Source organism: Clupea harengus, chromosome 3 (genome assembly GCF_900700415.2).
Source record: "Clupea harengus chromosome 3, Ch_v2.0.2, whole genome shotgun sequence".
NCBI classification, from domain to species: domain Eukaryota; kingdom Metazoa; phylum Chordata; class Actinopteri; order Clupeiformes; family Clupeidae; genus Clupea; species Clupea harengus.
Window position 1 is genome coordinate 349,195 of NC_045154.1, and position 20,942 is coordinate 370,136.

General features: G+C 42.8%; 2 protein-coding genes across 2 annotated transcripts in view; one reads left to right on the forward strand and one right to left on the reverse strand.

Moving 5' to 3' along the window:
* Window positions 1–278, reverse strand: part of tmtc3 (transmembrane O-mannosyltransferase targeting cadherins 3) — a 46,024-nt gene extending 45,746 nt beyond the window's left edge. The window contains exon 1 of the mRNA XM_031563784.2: window positions 115–278. The gene's annotated coding sequence lies outside the window, so the exon portion shown is untranslated. The remainder of the gene's footprint in view (window positions 1–114) is intronic.
* Window positions 279–12,037: 11,759 nt separating this feature from the next.
* On the forward strand, window positions 12,038–18,286 carry LOC105910298 (carboxypeptidase A2-like). The gene is made up of 11 exons (XM_031562550.2): window positions 12,038–12,172; window positions 12,313–12,394; window positions 12,777–12,911; window positions 13,215–13,313; window positions 13,486–13,587; window positions 13,842–13,943; window positions 15,928–16,038; window positions 16,734–16,824; window positions 17,079–17,278; window positions 17,850–17,934; window positions 18,052–18,286. Exons 1-11 carry the CDS (start codon window positions 12,108–12,110, stop codon window positions 18,237–18,239), a joined length of 1,260 nt encoding a protein of 419 aa, XP_031418410.1. The 5' UTR covers window positions 12,038–12,107; the 3' UTR covers window positions 18,240–18,286.
* The last annotated feature ends 2,656 nt before the right edge of the window (window positions 18,287–20,942 follow it).

The following is a 20,942-nucleotide window of genomic DNA, read 5'->3' on the forward strand; positions in this document are numbered from 1 at the left end:
TGGCACCTTGGATAACAAGATAGCTAATAGTTATTACTGCTAGCAATAACTATATAACGTGACACTAGCCATATCTAACATGTGTCCTCATCACCAACAAGCAACAGTACTTACCCTATCATACCAACACAGAAAGAGTGAACATGGAGTTGAATTGACGGCTCAGGCAACCTCTTAGTAGAGAATATCTGCAGCTTGAAACTAACAAACCCCCTTAACAAACACAATCAGAAGCTATCCGGTATTTTTCAACCTCAATAGCAGGAATCACTTCCGGTGTCGATTTGACACTGAAAGTGGTTTAAATTCAAAATAAAAGTCATTCTAAAACGGCATGGGTCACTTTAAGAGAAATTCCAGGAGTTTAATCCAGTACAGTATTTTGTCAAATTTAGCAAATTGCTCCTCACTGTCCTCTAGCTGTTAGGAGTATGTGCTCATGTAGCCTTAATAGTCCAGGCAAAGTAACTCATTTTGGAGCCAAAAATAGAACTAATTGTAAAATCATTTTTTTCAGCATAGATCATTTCTATGAGATGTCCAGAACAACATACTAAAAGTCCTAAGAAATCCTAGTTGAGGAAATATGTTTAATTCTCATCAATCCGAGATGTGTGCTAATAATGCCAGGCAACAATACACCTCAAAAATGTAATTTTTTTCCTTTACTCCTGTCAAAATAAAACTTTACACGATGAAAGTACCCATGAAAAGTAAACATTTTTGTACTACAAGTTTCTTTGAAAATGAATTTTAATATGCAAATGAGCTATGAGTTAAAATGTAGTCTGTTGTCTTGTCTCGTAAAAATAAAGATGTTGCTACCAATATGCTAAATGCGAGAGCGGCGCAGCGCTGCTGTTGGGGTTCCAGGTAAGTCCAGTCTTTCGGGAACTGAACTCTGCTGATTCGCCTGGTCATCAGGAAAGCTGCGGCTCTGCAACTGACTGATGTGTAGATATTTCAGGCTCCTCGTCCTGGCTGCTGGCCTCAGGTGGTTCTGTGTCTTTTTCCGGTTAGGATTCTGGATGACGAGCTCTCACCGCGCCCCAACGTGACTCCTCATCTTCTGGCCGTTTCCCAAAATCACAGTGTATGAAACATTTCAATTCAATTTTATTTATATAGCGCCATAACAATACAATTGTCTCTAGGCGCTTTACAGAGCCCAGAGCCTGAACCCCCTTAGTGCAAGCACATTGGCAACACGGGCAAGAAAAAACTCCCTGTTAGTCAGGAAGGAACCTAAGCAGAAACAGGGACTGTAGGCGACTCCACTGCAGCAGGCACGCATGTTGGTCCCAGGCCTTAGTTCCTTGCGTACACATCTCCAGGACTGAACCTTCTCAACCATTCAACTGTTTTGTCATGGTTTTCTTTCTGTTTCAACTGTTTTTTCTCGATCTTGGACTTGGTATGTGGCTTCAGCAGGTCAGAAGCTGATCTTAGCCTTCTCTTTATCAGCATTTCTGCTGGCGACAGCCCTGTTGTTGCTTGAGGTGTGATGCGATAGCTGAATAATCTGGAAACACGGGTCTCAATGCTGCCTCCTTTTAGTTTCTTCACCCCCTCCTCGCAGGTCTGCACTGCGCGTTCCGCCAACCCGTTGGAGGACGGATGAAAAGGAGCAAATGTTATGTGCTGGATCTCGTTTTGTGTCATGAACTGCTTGTGTCTGAACTTCTAAAAACAGCCACCGTTATCAGAGACTAATATCTGTGAAAGTCCTTGTGCTGCGAAACAGTGACGCAACTTTTTAAATTGTTGTCCACTTTGAGTGAGCGTCGACGATTATTAAAAACATTTTCCCCAAAAATGGCCCTGCATAATCGATGTGGATGCGGGACCATGGCCTCTCCGGCCGGTCCCACGTATGGGGTGGGGTATTTTGCTGGGGCTTTTCGGTTCTGCTGGCATTCTTGACTCTCATCTCTCATTCTTGCTCATCTCTCTCTCTATGTCCTGGTCCATCTGTGGCCACCATATGTATGACCTGGCGAGGGCTTTCATGCATGAAATGCCCGGATGTGATTGGTGGAGTGACTTCAAAAGGGGGCGACACGCCCCCTACGTCTGAATCACTGTTCTTGCTCCCCAGAGTATACACCCATCCTGTGCACCCAGTTCCAGACGCCTGGCTGTAGTATGGCATGAGTTGGGGGTCTTTAATGTGTGTGGCCATCCACTCAGGAGATAGTTGTGGACTTGAGACAGCGTGACATCTCTTACTGTCCACTTTTTGACCTGTGACAGGTCGAGTGGTGCATCGTCCATGTTCTCCAGCATCAGCTCAGGCCTCGCTTCCTCTTATTGCACCGTTGGCACAGGGAGTCTGCTGAACGTACTGATACTCTGATGCTCGTATGCTCTGAGCAGAACGGCCCATCCCTGGATTCTGGGTGAGACCATGTGGGGTACTGGTTTCATCTCGTGGAACAGTTTGATCAAAGGGTTATGGCCTCTTCCTGCTTGCTCGCCCACACCCATGTCTCCTCTTTTCTAAGTAGCTGGTGTATGGGCGTGAGCAGTGTGGACAGGCAAGAAACGGTTGTAATAGTTCAGGAGCCCCAGGCAAGCCTTCAGCTCTGTAACGTTCGACGGGGATGGAGCCCCGCTGATGGCCTTGTCCTTTGACTCCATTGGATGCAATCCCTGTGTAGAACTTGTATATTGGGATTGTATTTTATTTTTATTTTTTTATTTATTGTCAATGTTATGTTTGATGCCTTACGTTAATGCCTTTTTCAGGTTGTATAGCCTTTTTCACTCTGGCAGGGGGACTGCCAATGTAAACTAGACTTTTGGCTATAATTGGGTGCATTTACATTTTAATGTTCATGAATGTACACTGTCCCTCTTGATCAAATAAACAAACTGATTGATTGATTGATTGATTGACCCAGGTAGCAGGCCTCGTCCTGAAGTAGCTCACATTTGACCCGCTTCAACCGTAACCCGGCCTCCTCCAATCGACTCAGCACTTCCTTCAAGTTCTTCAGGTGATCCTGGACACTCACACCGGTCAACCAAAATATCGTCCAGATACACTGCAACCATCGGTATTCCCTGCAGGAGGTTCTCCATCGTCCTTTGGAACACAGCTGGAGGACACCACAAAGGTTAGGCGTTTGTACGTGAAAAGATCTTTGTGCGTGTAAGGTACTTCTTTGAGTCCTCATCAACAAGAATTTGTGCATAAGCATGGCTCATGTCTAATTTAGAAAAACTGTTGCCCTTCTGGATAATGCAGCAAAAAGATCTTCAATTCGGGGGATTGGATACTGCTCCAACAAGGATACGCGGTTAGTTCACAGTGAGCTTGTAATCGCCGCACGGCCTAATTGAGCCATCGGGTTTCCATATGGGCACCCCTGGGCAGGCCCAGTCGGAGTGTTTGACTGGAGTGATTATTTGCTCTCTTACTAGGTGGTTTATCTCCGCTTCCACCTTAGGTCGCATGGCGAAAGAAAGGAATCCGTCTCGGGCGGAAACACCTGGTCACAGGGCCTGGTGTGACGTGGATGGTGGCTTTGACTCCTTTTAAGGTCCCCAAGCTCATCTTTAAACACATCTTCGTGCTGCGCCAGCTCCTACAGTTACAGTTAGTCATTTAGCAGACGCTTTTATCCAAAGCGACTTACAAGGATGTGTACACATTTTACATTTACACTGATGGCACACTGCACATCAGGAGCAGTTAGGGGTTCAGTGTCTTGCTCAAAGATGCTTTGACAGGGAATCGAACTAGCAACCGTCTGATTACTAAACGACTTCTCTACCTCCTGTACCACTGTCACTCCTGCTCCAACGTCAGCTGTCCTCCCCCTGCTGCTGTTGCTGCTGCACTCACACTATGAACTTCAGCCCAATTCTGCTTTAGCTGCTCTAGCCAGCTCCGCCCTACAGACTGGGTCCAGTGCCACTTAGCTGCTCTAGCCAGCTCCGCCCGACAGACTGGGTCCAGTGCCACTCACTACGTAAAGGGGCAAAGTCTTTTTTGTTGGTTATGACATTTCACATTCAGGTCAACCAACCAGCACTTTTATGTTTTCCCTGTGTACGTTCATCTGAGACTAAAGGCTTCTTTGCATTTCCCCACTGTACATTGGATTTTAACTCGTTCATCAAGTGTCCAGTTTAAGTTTCACCTTTTCTCCCTGCATATCCGTTGTCACATGATGAGCACGACTACTGTAGCTGGGAGCTCTGCTTTGTGCACAATCTCTGCCTTGTCTCGCTTTGCTTTGTTCACTTCCACTCCGCTTGTTGTTCTTATTTCTGCAAGCACGCCCAATACGGCCTATTTTCCCACACGTATGGCATTTTTCTTGCTTGAAACAGGTATGCCACAGGATCGTGTCCGCCATTACAATCGATAGCAGGATTTCCCTTCCTCTGCTGTTCCATTTTCAGTCCTGTTTGAATGATGTTCCTGTTTTCCCTCTCTCTCTCTCTTATGCTATTACATGATGCTCTTCCTTGCATATCCTGTGTGTTTTTGTATGCAGACTCCATCACTAACGCAACTTTCAGTGCCTTTTTGAACACGAGGTTTGTTCGGCTAATAGCCGTTGTTGCACTGCCTCATTGTTTATCCCACGCACTAGTCGGTCACGTAGCATTTGTGTCAATGTCGTGCCGTAGGTGCAGTCTTGCTCTCGCTTCAGAAGGTGGGCTACATACTCCCCTATAGAGTCATTGGGCTGTCTCACCTGTGGGCTGAGCCTATGTCGCTTGGCCGTGGGTTAAAATGATCTTTTATCAACGTCACCAGCTCGCCAAATGTTCAGTCTCCTGACACATACACGAGGACTATGACTGGAGACTAACAAACTTGGGAACTCGAGATCGAGGAGACAAAACAGCAGAAAACAGACAACAAAGACACAGCAAAAGAACAGGACAAAAGGCCAGGTATAAATACTATACATAATTGGTTACCTGGCTCCCTAATGAGCAGGTGAACAAAAAATGGCGGGAAAGCAAAAACAGGAAATAAACAAGAAGCACATGTACACACAAAACAAGCCAGGAGTCTTTTGTTGTCGCCCTCTAGAGGCCCGGAGGTCCCAAATCATGACAGGACCCCTCTCTTTAGGAACATCTCCTACTCAAGGCTGGCGTGTGGGACAACTGGAAGGCTATGGACACCCTGACCATCTGGGCCTCCTGGCTTAATGTGGCCTGAGGCATCCGGGCTGTCTGGTTCACTGGGGCTGGCGGCATCCGGGCTGCCTGGTTCACTGGGGCTGGCGGCATCCGGGCTGCCTGGTTCACTGGGGCTGGCGGCATCCGAGGTGCTTAGTTCACTGGGGCTGGCGGCATCCGGGAGTGCGGCATCCGGGCTGCCTGGTGGCATCCTGGCTGCCTGGTGGCATCCTGGCTGCCTGGCTCACTAGGCAGTGCAGGCATGTCGCTGGAATTGCCCTGCTTCGACCCAGACTCCACACTCTGACCAGGATGAGACTGGGCAGTGGAGGTGCAGTTGGTTGTGTTCGCAGGAGCAAGGGCAACCGTGTTCACAGGAGTGGGAGCAAGGGCTGTCAGAGGAACTTGAGAAGTCAGCTTCTGTAGAGTCTGGTCCAGCTGCTGCAGCCTCTGTTCACGGTGGGCCAGAATCTCCTGGTTCTGGTTGATCTCCCGACTGTGACGTTCCATGGTGGCCCAAGGTGGTTTAGGGCATGGAACACAGACACGGAAGGGGAGAGGCTAGGAGTAGACACACCTGCTGGGTCCATTGTGGCTGTGACTTTCTGTCAGGGCCGGAGTCGGGAAAAGAACCCTGGCTGCTGGATTTCTGGTCCAGTGACAAACTTACTGAGCCAAGTAGTAGGACCCAAATGGTAGTAGGTAGTAGGACCCAAATGTAGGATGTGTGGGAAAAAAAACGTTCTCTTTAATAACTTTCAGTAACAAAAGTATACTCCAAATCAGTGGCGGCTATTTTTTGATAATGATTAAGGCGACCCATTCAGTAGGTACATTAAGCATTTACACATTACATTTAGTCATTTAGCAGACGCGTTTGTCCAAAGCAACGTACAAGGGAGAGAACAGTCAAGCTACGAGCAATAGAGACCTTGTGTAACAATAAATACTATTTTACATAAGAAATAGAAAAAAAGTGCAAGAATGTAACTGCTGTAAGTGCAAGTTCAGTACTAGTAGAAGTGCAAGTCAGGAAGGGAGGTGCTCTCTGAAGAGTTGGGTCTTCAAGAGCTTCTTAAAGGTAGAGAGGGACGCCCCTGCTCTGGTAGTGCTTGGCAGCTCGTTCCACCAACGTGGAACTACGAATGAGAATAGTCTGGATTGCCATGCTTGCACAGACGGCAGTGCTAAACGACGCTCATTAGACGAGCACAGCATCCTGCCCTTACAAGAGCATTTAAGTAGGTGGGAGCAGAACCAGCAAGCACTCTGTAGGCAAGCATAAGTGACTTGAACTTAATGCGAGCACCTACAGACAGCCAGTGTAGCTCAATGAGTAGTGGGGTGACGTGTGCCCTCTTGGGTTGGTTGAACACCAGACGCACCGCGCGTTCTGGATCATCTGTAGTGGTTTCACCACGCATGCCGGCAGGCCCGTTAGGAGGGCGTTGCAGTAGTCGAGGCGTGAACTCACCAAGGTTTGCACCAGCACCTGGGTGGCATACTGGGTTAGGTATGGCCTGATTTTGCGGATGTTGTATAGCGCAAAGCGGCACGACCGGGAGACAGAGGCAATGTGGTCGTTAATGTCAGTTTCTTGCTGTTTTGGAGGGAACAAGAGATAAGGAGTCAATTTTGATATCGATGTTGCGGTGTTCCTCGACTGTGTGTCTCAAGTACATGCCGCCTTGATAAGCCAGCAGCACACGGACCACAGAGTATGAATGTAACGGGCGGTGCTGTTACAGACAGCAAAACTCTATCGCACGACTCAGAGACAGGGGTACTGCCCGGTTCACGGACAGGACCAGGGCGATGAACCAATGCAGTATGGAGACAAAAAAGCGAAGCAATAATGTATAATGTAGAGACAAAACTGCAACTCTGCTGGGGCGTGGAGGCAGTGAACTTGGAAATGGCCAATTGGATTGGCCAAGCAGGTTTAAGGATCCCGGGTACAGCATACAGCGCATTTGCGGCTGTCCCCAGCCAGTTGGGCACTGTTGTGTACCCTGCCACCCTTACTATGCTTGTGTGACTAAAACTCCCCATGCACCAAGCCAGCCAACATAACTAAACATAACCCCCACAATCAACAAAACTGGGCTACAGACAGCGTATTTTTGTACCGCGAAGGTGTGCCTTTACGGATCCCGGGTACGGATCCCGGCTGTCACCAGCCAGTTGGGCACTGTTGTGTATTCTGCCCTGCCCAGCCTGCCACCAGCCTCTCCCTCTCCCTCTATATCCTACTGCTAATGCCTGCATTGAGACTGATAAAGTGGCCATATTACCTACTGTTAAAAACCTACCTAAATGTGTCTCAAATTATCAAATTGATGTTTACTAACAAAATTTGTATCTCTCTTATAGCAAGATCCAAATGCTGATGGATGTGGAAAACTGCTCCTCATCACCACTGCTCCTCATCGCATGTTGACAGCCGAACTCTATCCACTCACTCTGTCTCTTTTCCTCTCCCAGTCTAGATTATCTTCGCTATGGGACGCTGCTGTAGTCTCACAACCCGATCTACCTGTAGAAACCCTCGGCCCACATGCACCCATCACCACCGTACTGCCGTACACTTATTCTACCCCATACTCTATGCTAGCATTTATATGCAATATACTGTATATAATTGCCACCAACATGTTCTTCTGTTGCTACTCTACCTACCCTTGTAACAGTAACCCTATGAGCACACTGTATATCCATTAAGCTGTTTTTGTATGTATCATGAATGTTACATATGATGTTTGTATATATTATGTACATCTACCACTTGTGTACATTTACCCCGTGAAGGCATTTACCACTTGTTGTTTTCCCTTCCCTTCCCTTCCCTCCCGATCTAGACAGGCCGAATGCGTTTGCCGTTTTACGTAGTCTACCATCATCAGATAAATAGTATAGAGTGAGGGCAACTTTTTTAACTACACTGACCGGCGACCGCATGACAGTAGTCTGAACTTCTATGGAGGGATGCAGTAACTCCGAAAGAGACAGTAGTGATGAGCGCGACATTCGGAAGTTCTCATGCCATTCCTCCGGGAGGACGACTTCTTTCTCGAAGTTTTCCCACTAAGGGTGTAAATCTCTCATGACAAAGACAATCCGATTCGTATCTCGATACATGGACACGATACGATACAAGAAAAGATGCATGTTGATAAAAAACGATTCAATACGATTCGATTCGATGCAATGCGATTCGATGCAGTTCAATAATTGAAAACACTAAGTTGTGAAGAAACAATGGACCTCATTCTCGAACATTTTCTTAAGTGTCTTATTAAATATCTTCTTACCAACCTCGAAAGACCAACCTCAGAAAAGATCTCGGCTGGATTCATGAACGCCTGGAAATGTGTTCTTAATTGAACGCGCTTTCTCATGCACCTGAACTTGCATACAGAAACGCCCCGCCAGCTCCTTATATATATTGCAACGTGTGCACACTCCACAGGCAACGGGAAAGCAACTTCAGAGACTGATCAAAATCATTTCAAAGCAAGCACCGGTAAACCCAGACCTAATTTCACCAGGGCAGAGGTGGAGGTACTATTGCAGAATGTAGATGTGTCCATTCTATTCCACTATGGCTATATCCACGCGATTGAGTTTAGTGCTTATTTATTTATTCACTGCCTTTTGCATTGTTCATATAGTGCTGTTATTTATGTTAGGACATCACGATGGCTCGGTCTCGGAATCATGACTATAAATGTTAAACATAATTATTATTATTATAATTTTAAATCCGAGGATGTCTTTAGAATCACGTAATCAACAACGATTTCTCTTCCTTGGCTGAAGTAGCTAGCATAGCATTGGCCATTGAAATGAATAGCGTAGCTAGCATAGCATTGGCCTTTGAAATGAATGGGAGTTGTAATCTGTCATTCTCTCCAGGTCTTGGCGTTATTTGTGAGAATACAGCCTGATTGGTTTATGCTATGCGGGCTTTGGCCAATGACAGGCTGTCATTGTTCTGACTGAGATCAAATGCAACAGGTCAGCGAGTGTTTTGTGTTTTGTGTAGCAAAAAACGGAGAGACAAAAGCTTGTGAACCGGTTCATAACTTTTAAATCGGGCAAAGACCGGTTTCCTGTCATTTTAATACCGATACGGGACTTCACGCATCGATGTAGTCGTATCTTACACGCTAAAAACGGATATTGATACTTATTGGTTATTTTTTACACCCCTATTTCCCACTAATACAAACAGGCCAAAAGCGTTTGCATTAACATATAAATCAGCACTACCTTAACAGCATCCATGATCAGTATGCAAACGAAGGCCCTGTTCGAAAACTCTTAAAAGTAAGATAGCTGTCTTACTACCTTGGTGTCTCGTCAAGGCAGGTGTCTTGTGCGAGATATTTCTACGGGTGAAAAAAACGTTGTTTTCGAACATTCTTTTAAGATAGCGTGTATGATAACATGTGACGTTGGTACGCTGAAAGAACATAAGGCTATCTGACGTAGGCTAACGTGCTAATGTTAGAAAGTTGGCTGACTGACGCCTCGCAAATCACATCAACCATTATTGCTGGTTACAATAATGGTGTTATCGGATAGTGCAGTGTCTATTCTCTAAGAGAGAAAACGCAGAAAGATGTACATTTACATACAAAACACGACCGTCAGCGGAGTTTGGTCCGCCATCTTTGTTTACAATTTGCAGTTGCCGGAGGGACTTGGCGCACAGGTTTATGGGTAATAGGCAGGATCGAGGCTGCACCGATGGTACCTTGAAAAATGACCGTTATGCAGCGATTTTAAGGTATCTTATAAACCCGGAAGAGAAAAATGAAGGGATTTCGAACAGTCCTTCCTTCTCTTGTTTACGAGAGGGAAGGTAGTAAGACAGCATTTTAAGAGATTTCGAACAGGGCCTAACTGTACACATAGGACGCTCACATGACGTGATGCATTTTTAGTCGCATACTGTGACGTTTGAGAACCTAAAACTCCGTTTGACCTAGTGCACACGCAAACAGAAAAACTGAGTTTTCAGAAATCCCCACTTTGGCCGGAGTTTTTAGAAATGATCGTTTTCCGTGATAAAACCTCCGTTTTCGTGTAAATGAAAGGCCAAACCGCATGAAAATATATGCGTTTCCCGACCGTGTAAACGGGGTCTCAGTAAAAACGTCAATCTGTTCTATATCAATGCTCTGCAGTGAGTGTGTAGTCAGACAAGCTAATGAATGAACAAAATAAATGTATTCTCTCATTTTGCCAAGTGGTGTAAATGTGATGAATTCTCTGGTTAAATAACATGTTATCTGGAGAACTATCAAGCTGCCAAGCAAGAAGGCATATATCATGGGAAACTGCTGCAACTGCAAGCTAAAGGATTCGGGCTTAGCAACAATGGAATCAACTGAATTAACCACACAAACTATACAGAGTTATCCTTCTCCGTGACGAAAGAAAATAGTACGACAGACTAAACAAGTTGCCTTCTTTTTAAACTGAACTAAATGTTTCCTTTCTGGGCTAGACATGTATTCCTAAACACACGTTTGGCAACCGGGGGTATAAGCAGGATAACGGCTTTCGAGGCGTCCTGTTATTTAACCAGCCAAGCCAAACTCCGGACCAAGCCACCAACACGGAAGCCAGTTTTCCCAGGAAGAGGTCATGGAAAAACACCTACATCCAGATAACACTCACCTGGCAGGAAGAAAGTAGGAAAACCTAATCTGCTGAACATATAAATGAGACCTGTCACATGTTTGCCCCTAAATCTGTATGTCGACAGCGCTGGCACTGTCATCAGATGCCACAAAACACAAGTCACCAGGATCGCCATGGGCACTGTATCTAGAGAGACTGTTGTTAGGGTTGACTAATACAGATGAAAATATTTGATGTATGTGTATATTATATTGAAAATACAAGTTCTTTTCATGTAGGTCTAGTGTGAAATAAATTCAGTGGGTTTTCATCAACATGGGATTCTTTTCACAGTGTTTGTTTGTCCTCCACACACGAGCTCCCAGGTGACTGATGTCACCCGTTTACACTGCCAGACCAATCCTAAAACGTTGTCCTGGCTTTGATTGCAGTTGTACTGAAAGGGTAACAGTTGCATATTCATCTGCATCGCAATTTTGACCTGTCTGTCCATGCCTTCATTTCATAAGCACCATATGTCACTTCTGATTCACATTTAGTCATTTAGTCTTTTAGCAGACGCTTTTATCCAAACGACTTACAAGGATGTATACACATTTTACATTTACACTGATGGCACACTGCACATCAGGAGCAATTAGGGGTTCAGTGTCTTGCTCAAGGACACTTCGACAGGGAATCGAACTAGCAACCTTCTGATTACTAAACGACTTCTCTACCTACTGTACCACTGTCACCCATAGATATAGGAATTATGACAAGAATGAATGAATGAACAGCCAGTATAGAGGAAAAGTCTCAGGCCGTTGGTGTTCGTGTTCGCAACCACACAGTCTTTCAAAGTAAGAACAAAGAAGAATACTGTTTACAGAGCATGGGTTTACCACAGAGAGCAGGTAAAGGTAGGGAAGATTAGCTGGCTTTATCTTTTCAATCTATTTTTGTTTTAGGTGCTCATTTCATGATATTTCTGTATCGTTTTGCATAGTTCAATATATATATATATTTCTATAGTTGATCTATATATCAAAAAGTTAGCCTACATGTGCACACATGGTAATGTCAGGGACATTTCTATAAGATGACAGCTACAATGTTAGAGCTAGTAGGTTAAGATAGATATGACTAAAAGTGAACAAAAAGTTCAGACCTTAAAATGTCAATATTGCGAAACCCAGGCAAAGAGAAGCTGCTATCTGAACGGCAGCTGAATCAACGCTCTGTGAGAACTGGCCACATGTTCGCATGGGTATAAAAATGACCACCTGATCTGGCCACTCCTGTCTAGCCGGACAGTTGGAACGAAGATGAGAAACTGTCTGATTTTCCTTGTGCTTCTTGTGAGCGTTCAGTGCAACAAGGTCTTCATTGGGTAGGTTTTGTTCACATACTTTTTGAAAAGTTATAAATAACTGCTTACCATCATAGAACAACTACTCAAGTAACATTTACAGTAGTTTAGAGCTAGTATAATCCAGAGGAGACGCTTGACTTTTCTTTGTGCCACTTCAGAGACCAAGTGCTCAGAATCGATGCAGAATCCGACGAGCACATTGAGCTCCTCCAGGCACTGGAGAACGAGCAGGACTGGGAGGTTTGTGAACCGGAACATTCTGACATTAAAGTAACACTATGTAACAATTTGACACTTTTTGAGATATGGTTTTACAGGCACCTAGTTTTGGTACCATCCTCAAAATTCATTTTGATAGCATATGGTCATGTGAAGGACAGATAAACACCTGTGCCTTCCCCACTAGCCATCCAGGATATGCCCTATGTAGTTCTGTGTAACGGGCTGGTACACCCTGCAAAAATGGAAGAAAAGCTTTCATTGCCAGCTAAACTGCCAAAATATGTTATCCAAAATCCCAAGCAAATACTATTCACTCTAATATACAGCATGTTTACATGTTCAAAAACTCAAACTCGGGTGGCGCAGCAGGTCTGACTCAATATTTCTCGATCTCCCACAGCTTGACTTTTGGCTGCATCCTGTCTCCTCTGAGCTGCCAGTCGACATTCGTGTACCTTACGCTAGTCTAAATGCTGTCAAGGATTATCTCAAGAGCAACAACATCGCCTTTTCAATTATGATCGACAATCTACAAGTAAGTCTGTGCATGTGTGTGCGTGTATTCTGCATGAAGTGAGACGTATCTTGAACATGACAGATCTAATTGGGGCGACAGTGGTACGGGGGTAGAGAAGTCGTTTAGTAATCAGAAGGTTGCTAGTTCGATTCCCTGTCGAAGCGTCCTTGAGCAAGACACTGAACCCCTAATTGCTCCTGATGTGCAGTGTGCCATCAGTGTAAATGTACAATGTGTATACATCCTTGTAAGTCGCTTTGGATAAAAGCGTCTGCTAAATGACTAAATGTAATTGAGTGTTCTTGCCTCTTCTCTTCTCAGGAACGATTAGATGAAGAGGAGGCTGAGATGGAGGAGAACAAAGAGAGGGAACGCAACTCAAGGAGCTTCAACTTTGGTGCTTATCACAAACTGGAAACGGTGAGTGTGTGTGTGTGTCTCTGTGTGTGTGTGTCTGTGTGTGTGTGTGTGAGTGAGTGTGTGTGTGTGTGTGTGTGTGCGTGCGTGCGTGTGTATGGTTTGTATATTATATGTGTGGGTATAATGATGTCTGTGAGTATTCTGTGGTCATCTATTAAACTTCCCAATGCAGGTCTACAGCTGGATGGACACTCTTGTAGCTGATTATCCCCGTGTTGTGTCCAAAGAACAAATTGGATTGTCTTATGAGAGTCGTCCAATGTACGTCCTGAAGGTACATATGAACATTTGTTATACACTTGAAATCTTTTCACTGCAGTTTGAAACTCTATTTATTTGACTGTTCAACACGTCCTGAAGGTATATGAACATTTGTTATACATTTGAACTCTTTTCACTGCAGTTTGAAACTCTATTAAGCACTTTGAGCTGCATTCTTTTGCATGAAAGGTGCTATATAAATAAAGTTTTATTATTATTATTATTATTATTATTATTATTATTTATTTGACTGTTCAACACGTGTAGTTCAGCACAGGGGGCGCTAAAAGGCCCGCCATCTGGATTGACGCCGGGATCCACTCCAGGGAATGGGTGTCTCAGGCCAGCGCTGTATGGATTGCCAACAAGGTGAATACAGGCAAAAACATGAAATTATTATGATGATATATGACCATATATCATATGTACAAAAACATGTTACATATTAAATCCACACCAGTATTAGATTAGGTTAGATTTTTTTTTTTTTAAACAGTTATTGAAGAGAATATTGGTGCACTTTTAATCATCAAGTACAGGTCAGTCCTTGAAGCATGTAAGAGATGTTAGCATCTGAAAGTAAATTCTCCTTTCTGTTGGTCAACCAACCATTTGTGGCCTTATCAGTAAGTTTAATACATCCACTTGTCAACTTCATTAAACCTTGTCTAATTGTAGTTCTGATAGCAACATTCCCGTGAGGGTTGCTTGCCTTATGACAACTACTTTTCCAAAGGTATAGGCTCCTAGCTTGCTTTACCCTTTTGGCATTTGTCTTCTTCATCCTCCATTCTTTTATGAAAATATATGACCAGATAGCTCCTTCACGTTTGTTGATTTTGCTTACAGAAGAGATTGAACCTATTGTGCATTACAAATAAAATAAATTATTATTATTATTATTATTATTATTGTAGCGGAAAAGACTAGGGGAGCAATTTTGCCAAAATGTTTCTAGTGGGGCTTTTTAAAGTGAAAAGATTTTGGACATCAAATGGTCTTCTCCGTGCACAGAGGACAGCTTTCTGAGCTTGTAAGAGACATTGCAAAGACCATCAATAGCATTGATAACACCTTCTTGCCTGGTAAATTGTAAATTGTAAATGTCTGATGTTTAATATCATAATAATAATGAATTGATATATAAAATGATACTTCAGTTTTGGCTTTTGTCACGTATGAGGTGGATTTTGACTGTATATAAAGTTACTGTTGTGTATATGACAAATGTTAAATGTTAGTTTTTACCCACATGCCATCAGGATGCTGAACTGTCCTTGAAATATCTTTTTGCACTACAAATTTTTTCTCTTTTTCCTACCCTTTTTCTCCATTCTCCAGTATTTATTTATTTATTTATGCTGGATACTCCATTCTCCATTTATTTATTCTCTAAGTTGAACGGACATTGAGCACAAAGAATTTCATTACTGATAAATGCTGTTTATGAGTAAATGATAATAAACTTGAACTGAACTGAAATGGAGAGGAAGTGGAATCCTTAGGCAGCAGTCCGACACGCACAAGGAGTCTCAGAACACAGGGGCACTGTGGAGCGTTTCAGGTGACGCTGGGAAAGCATGGGGTGAGGCTACATTAACCAGCTTTGAAATGATGCAAATATGCAAAGTGGCACATTTCTCGCCGCACGCAGATCCACCAATTCAAACTGTTCCAACTGTCATGGCCGCCAGTGCCACGTGGCTTTAGTGACGGTTACATTTTAGATCTCACACTTTTTTTTCACCTTCCCAAGATGCTTAGCTGTTTATAGTAATGTTTACAATACATTCCTGTAAATAAGGGCATTCTCTTAAAGTAACACTATGCAACAATTTTACACTTTTTGAGGTATGGTTTTATAGGCAACTAGTTTTGGTACCATCCTCAAATTAATTTTGATAGCATATGGTCATGTGAAGGACAGATAAACACCTGTGTCTTTCCCACTAGCCATCCAGGATATGCCTATGTAGTTCTGGGCTGGAACACCCTGCAAAAATGGAAGAAAAGCTTTCACAACATGACATTGACAGCTATACTGCCAAAAGACACCAGTTATTGTGTTGGCAAGCTTGGTGGTGTTTGCAAGGTTCTTGCATGCCTTTTAGGTAGTTAGCTGGCTAGTTTTGGAATAGAACTCCTTATTGCTGCTTTAAAGTGCTATAGTAGTTTTTTTTTTCCTCCCAGATTGATTGCAGTTCACGGTATGATACTGTATGACGTTAAAACAGTACAATACTGTTCAGATTTCACTGTAAATGTATATCAAAGATGTACAGTATGTATTATATATGTATATACCGTATATTTGATATCTTATAGAGGATGTATGCATCTGTTTTTTCTTTAGATTGCCTCAGAGTATGGTACTGAATCAAGTGTGACAAACCTCCTGAATGCAATGGACATCTACCTGATGGTTTTCACCAATCCTGATGGTTATGTTCACACTCACACCAGTGTAAGTGTTGGATTTGACTCGTCTTGTTATATTTGTAAAAGCATTTTGCATGCGTCTCAAGTGAACACATTGTGATCATTTTTGTCATTTTGGGAAAAGCTGTGAATTCACGTCCTAGGACAAAATATGGAGAAATGACAGCCGTGTAGGCTACTGTCTTTATTTGACCTACTAGTTCTTACAATTCGGTTGGCAGAAGTTTTTGTTACAGAGGATCAATTTCATGCAAAATGAACATGTTGTAGGCAAAGTCCAGAATGTCCAGATAGTCATAATCTTAGAAATGAAACATTGTGAAATTGAAGTCAATGTAACATACTGTATACCCAGGGCAACCTTTCTAGGTTTCAGAAAAAAAACATCTGACTTGAGGGCACTACACTGTTCCTCTTATGACTCTTCATCCTATATCTTTATCCTCTAACCAATCTTTGACTTTTCAAATGTTTTGTATTTGTGAGGGATATTCGAAAAACAAAGTTGTTTAATGGGACATTTAAACAGACGGCAACAGTTATTACTTTAATGTTACAACAAGCCGAGCGAGTTTCATATGTCATGTCATTGACATTCTAAATTTCCTTTGGCATATGATGTTAAAGCAGTGGTTTTCAAGATTGTGTTTCTAAAACTGTATTCAGCACCTTTGGTGTAAAATAGCAATTGTGTGAAATGTCCCCGTGTACGTGCGACAGGACCGCATGTGGCGTAAGACTCGCTCGGTGAACCCTGGCTCTAGGTGCCGAGGAACTGACCCCAACAGAAACTGGGATGCAGGTTTTGGAGGTTTGTAATAGTTCCTGCCCTTTAGGGAACTTTTAATATACTGTTCTAACTCTACTTGGTAAAAGCAGCCATGATGATAATAATAATTATTTATTTTATTTGTAATGCACTCTTCATTCAAAAGAATCTCAGAGTGCCGACATATTAAAAACTAACTATAATAATACAATAAAATAAAAAAATAAAAAATGATGATATTTCACATGTATTCATGTTTGGGCTGATCCTGTTGCTCTTGTCTGGATGTCCTTCAGGCGTTGGAGCCAGTAAGAACCCCTGCTCAGACTCCTATCACGGGCCCCATGCTCATTCAGAGGTGGAGGTCAAGAATGTGGTGAATTTGATCAAGACCCACGGCAACTTTAAGTCCTTCGTCTCCATCCATGCCTACTCACAGCTCCTTATGTACCCCTACGGCTTTTCATGCAAAGATGTGCCTCACCAGCCAGAGTTGGTATGTACTTCGTGGGCGACAGTGGTACAGGAGGTAGAGAAGTCGTTTAGTAATCAGAAGGTTGCTAGTTCGATTCCCACTGTCGACGCGTCCTTGAGCAAGACAATGAACCCCTAATTGCTCCTGATGTGCAGTGTGCCATCAGTGTAAATGTGAAATGTGTATACATTGTAAGTCACACATATGTAAGTCGCTTTGGATAAAAGCGTCTGCTAAATGACTAAATGTAAATGTACTTCAGTAATCTCCATTCCCAGAATTGAAGCTCTTTATAATCAACAGTGATAGTCTCCATACAACAGCTTTGTCCTATTCACATGACCATATATGTATAATAATAATAATAAAACTTTATTTATATAGCACCTTTCATGCAAAAGAATGCAGCTCAAAGTGCTTTATAGGATCTATGACACAACAACGGAAGAAACTTCTGGAACTAACTGCTTTATCTCCATACAACAGCTTTGTCCTATTCACATGACCATATATGTATAGGATCTATGATACAACAACGGAAGAAACTTCTGGAACTAACTGCTTTATCACATCACTTGTTTGTTTACTGTAGGATGCCGTGGCTAGAGATGCAGTTAAGGCCCTCAGCTCCTTATATGGAACCAGATATAAAGTCGGGAGCATTTGTAACATCATCTGTAAGTTCCAGTTGAAATGATTTTTTTTAGTCCTAAAAATAATGTACAAGCTCATACAGTCTATTTATTACCTGTTTCTTTAAACGTATCCATTCATATCTTATTTGTCCTGAATAGATCCAGCTAGTGGTGGAAGCATCGACTGGTCCTACAATCTGGGCATCAAGTACTCTTTCGCTTTTGAGCTCCGGGACACTGGACGCTACGGTTTCATGCTACCAGCCAATCAGATCATTCCCACGGCATCTGAAACATGGCTGGCTTTGAAGCATCTAATGATGTACACTCATGAACATCCGTACTGAGACGCATACTAATGATGCAAAATGTAGAATAAAGACATTGGAAACAACTCAAAGTTCATTCAGTTTTATTGGAAATTAAGTTGCAATCCTTCATACGGTCTTATTACCTGCATGCACACCAGTTTTAATGTAATTTAACACACTCTTTTACAACCGATTCACAATATCTCACAGAATAAAATTGAATGGAATGCCTTGTAATTCCACAGTATTGTACAATGAAATTTGATGTGCAACTCCTAAAATGGTACATTTAACATCATACATATGCAAACACTCCCCCCTCACACATACAAACACTTTGTAATGTCATACTCACACATACAAACGCTGTGCAATGCCATGCTCACACACACGCCTCTGTCCATACAAATACACAGTAATAATAAAGAGAGATAAATAGAAGATAAAGTAGTAAAAAAAAAAGGATATCTTACACCCTATAACACGCGTACACACCTCCATACCAGTCATGGTGAAAACTATTTATTGAGCTTTTTTTTGTGTTATGTGTCCTAAACGTTTATATTGAATGGCTAATCGATCCCGTGGCAACCTAGTAAGTTACCATAAAACAGTAATCTTCTGACACGCTTGCAGTGGGAATTTAAACCATTTAATTAACACCACTAGCAGCTTGATCACCAGGGAAAGCCTTCACCTGAAAACAAAATGGGATCAGACATCACATGAAGTCTTTCCCACAGTGGAATCATGCTACTGCAAGACAGCACCTTGAGGAAAATCAGAATGTAACAAAGATGTACGAAGATTTCTATCCTGGCATATATATTCAACACATAATTCAATTTAGGCTTTCACCAACCACACAAAAGATGCTTGTAAATACTGTGAGTGGTACAAGCATTGAAATGCCAGTGACAAAGAAATCCATGAAGGCCCACCAAAACAGAAAGACATAGGCCCGAGAACATAAACATGATAAAAGACAAACACAGAAACAGTCCTCATACAAAGCAGAGTCTCTTTTTATCTTGAGCTGTGCTGACCACGCCATGGAGCAATGGAAGCAGGCTCTATAATTCAAGGGAGTTAGCTAAGCACCTACAACCTGACTGAGTCTATGAGTTAGGCATTAAAGAGGCAAACGGCTACAGTCGGCGTGAAGAAAAATCAGCACACGCATGTTCAAGTATCCGTCCATCATGATACTTAATATCCCAAAAAAATTCTAACCAATTTCAAGGGCCCTTATTTTGAAGGTGATCACGGCTGGCGGAAGTGGGAGCGCATGTGCACGGCTCAAGCGATAAAGGCACTAACCGGGCAGCGATACAGGCCGATGCTAATTAGTGAAAGGTTTGGTAAAGGCAATAGCACTATCGAGCAATCTCTTTCAACGGAATGTGAGATTACAATGTAGGAAGATGGCAATATCACCGTGGGCTCTGGAGCGTTTTACAAGGAATAAACTGCAGTGTTTCTTCTGTTGTTCGAAACATAATTGTAGCTTGTCAGAACTGTTTGAAAATGCACTAACACACCCTTTCGAACTGACTGTTATATTGTTAAAACAGTGTAGCCTGTGATTTTGAGCTTGTGAAAAAAATCTAACGTTTTGCATTTCTTGAGTCCAACATCATTTTTTATTGAGGTTGATATAGCCGACCTCCCGTACATTTATTTCAGACTAAAATGAAAAATGTTCAAACATGTAATAGGATATTCAATTTAATAGTCTAAATACATGTATTGGAACACATTTGAACTTCAGAGCTAAGTAAAACGAAACATGTAGAGCTTACATCTTTGCTGAAATGTTGAAAGTTTCAGTAGACATTCTAGCACTTGCTGTGGGGAGACATGGGAGCGCAGAAAAGGCGAGGCGAGTAGGGGTGGCGTGGAGCACCCAAACGCCAGCGCACCACAGGTCAGGTCAGGTCATAGGTCCCCCAGGGTCAAAATATCAACAGAGTTTTACTGGAACGTTCTAAAGCAGCTTCCACACTGCCCCGACAAACGCCAACATTCTCCAACTAACGCCAACATTCTCCAACAGTCGGGTCAGTGTGGGCCGGCAGTTGGTGTTAGTTGGAGAATGTTGGCGTTAGTCGGGTATTGTCGGAAGAGTTCAACATGTTCAGTCGGATCGGGTAAAGTTGGAGAATGTCTGACCCATAGATATATATAAAGGCTAGATGTCTCGTTCAACGGAGTCGAACGTCCGCACATGGCGGCCATCTTGCCCCGGTCAGTTCGCTCACCCATAACATTGTGTTGGTATTGGTATGTACTTTTTAAATAACCATAACTTGCTCAATTTTCAACGGATTTTTAAACGGGTTGGTTTCTTACAAACGTTATTAACGTGGTTATAATTCGGGATGCTTTTTGGATATTTTTAAGAAAATAACATAATTATTCATAAGTATGCAGTGTCATAACTACATCTCTGACGTTTATAACAAACCAACCCGTTTAAAAATCGGTTGAAAATTGAGCAAGTTATGGTTATTTAAAAAGTACATACCAATACCAACACAATGTTATGGGTGAGCGAACTGACCGGGGCAAGATGGCCGCCATGTGCGGACGTTCGACTCCGTTGGCCGGCAACGCGGACGAGACATCTAGTCTTTATATATATCTATGGTCTGACCAATGTAGAGCCATTTCCAACGAACTCCAACATTCTGACAGCTCATTACCTTGACAACTAGGCTCAACTTGCGTGCATTACAT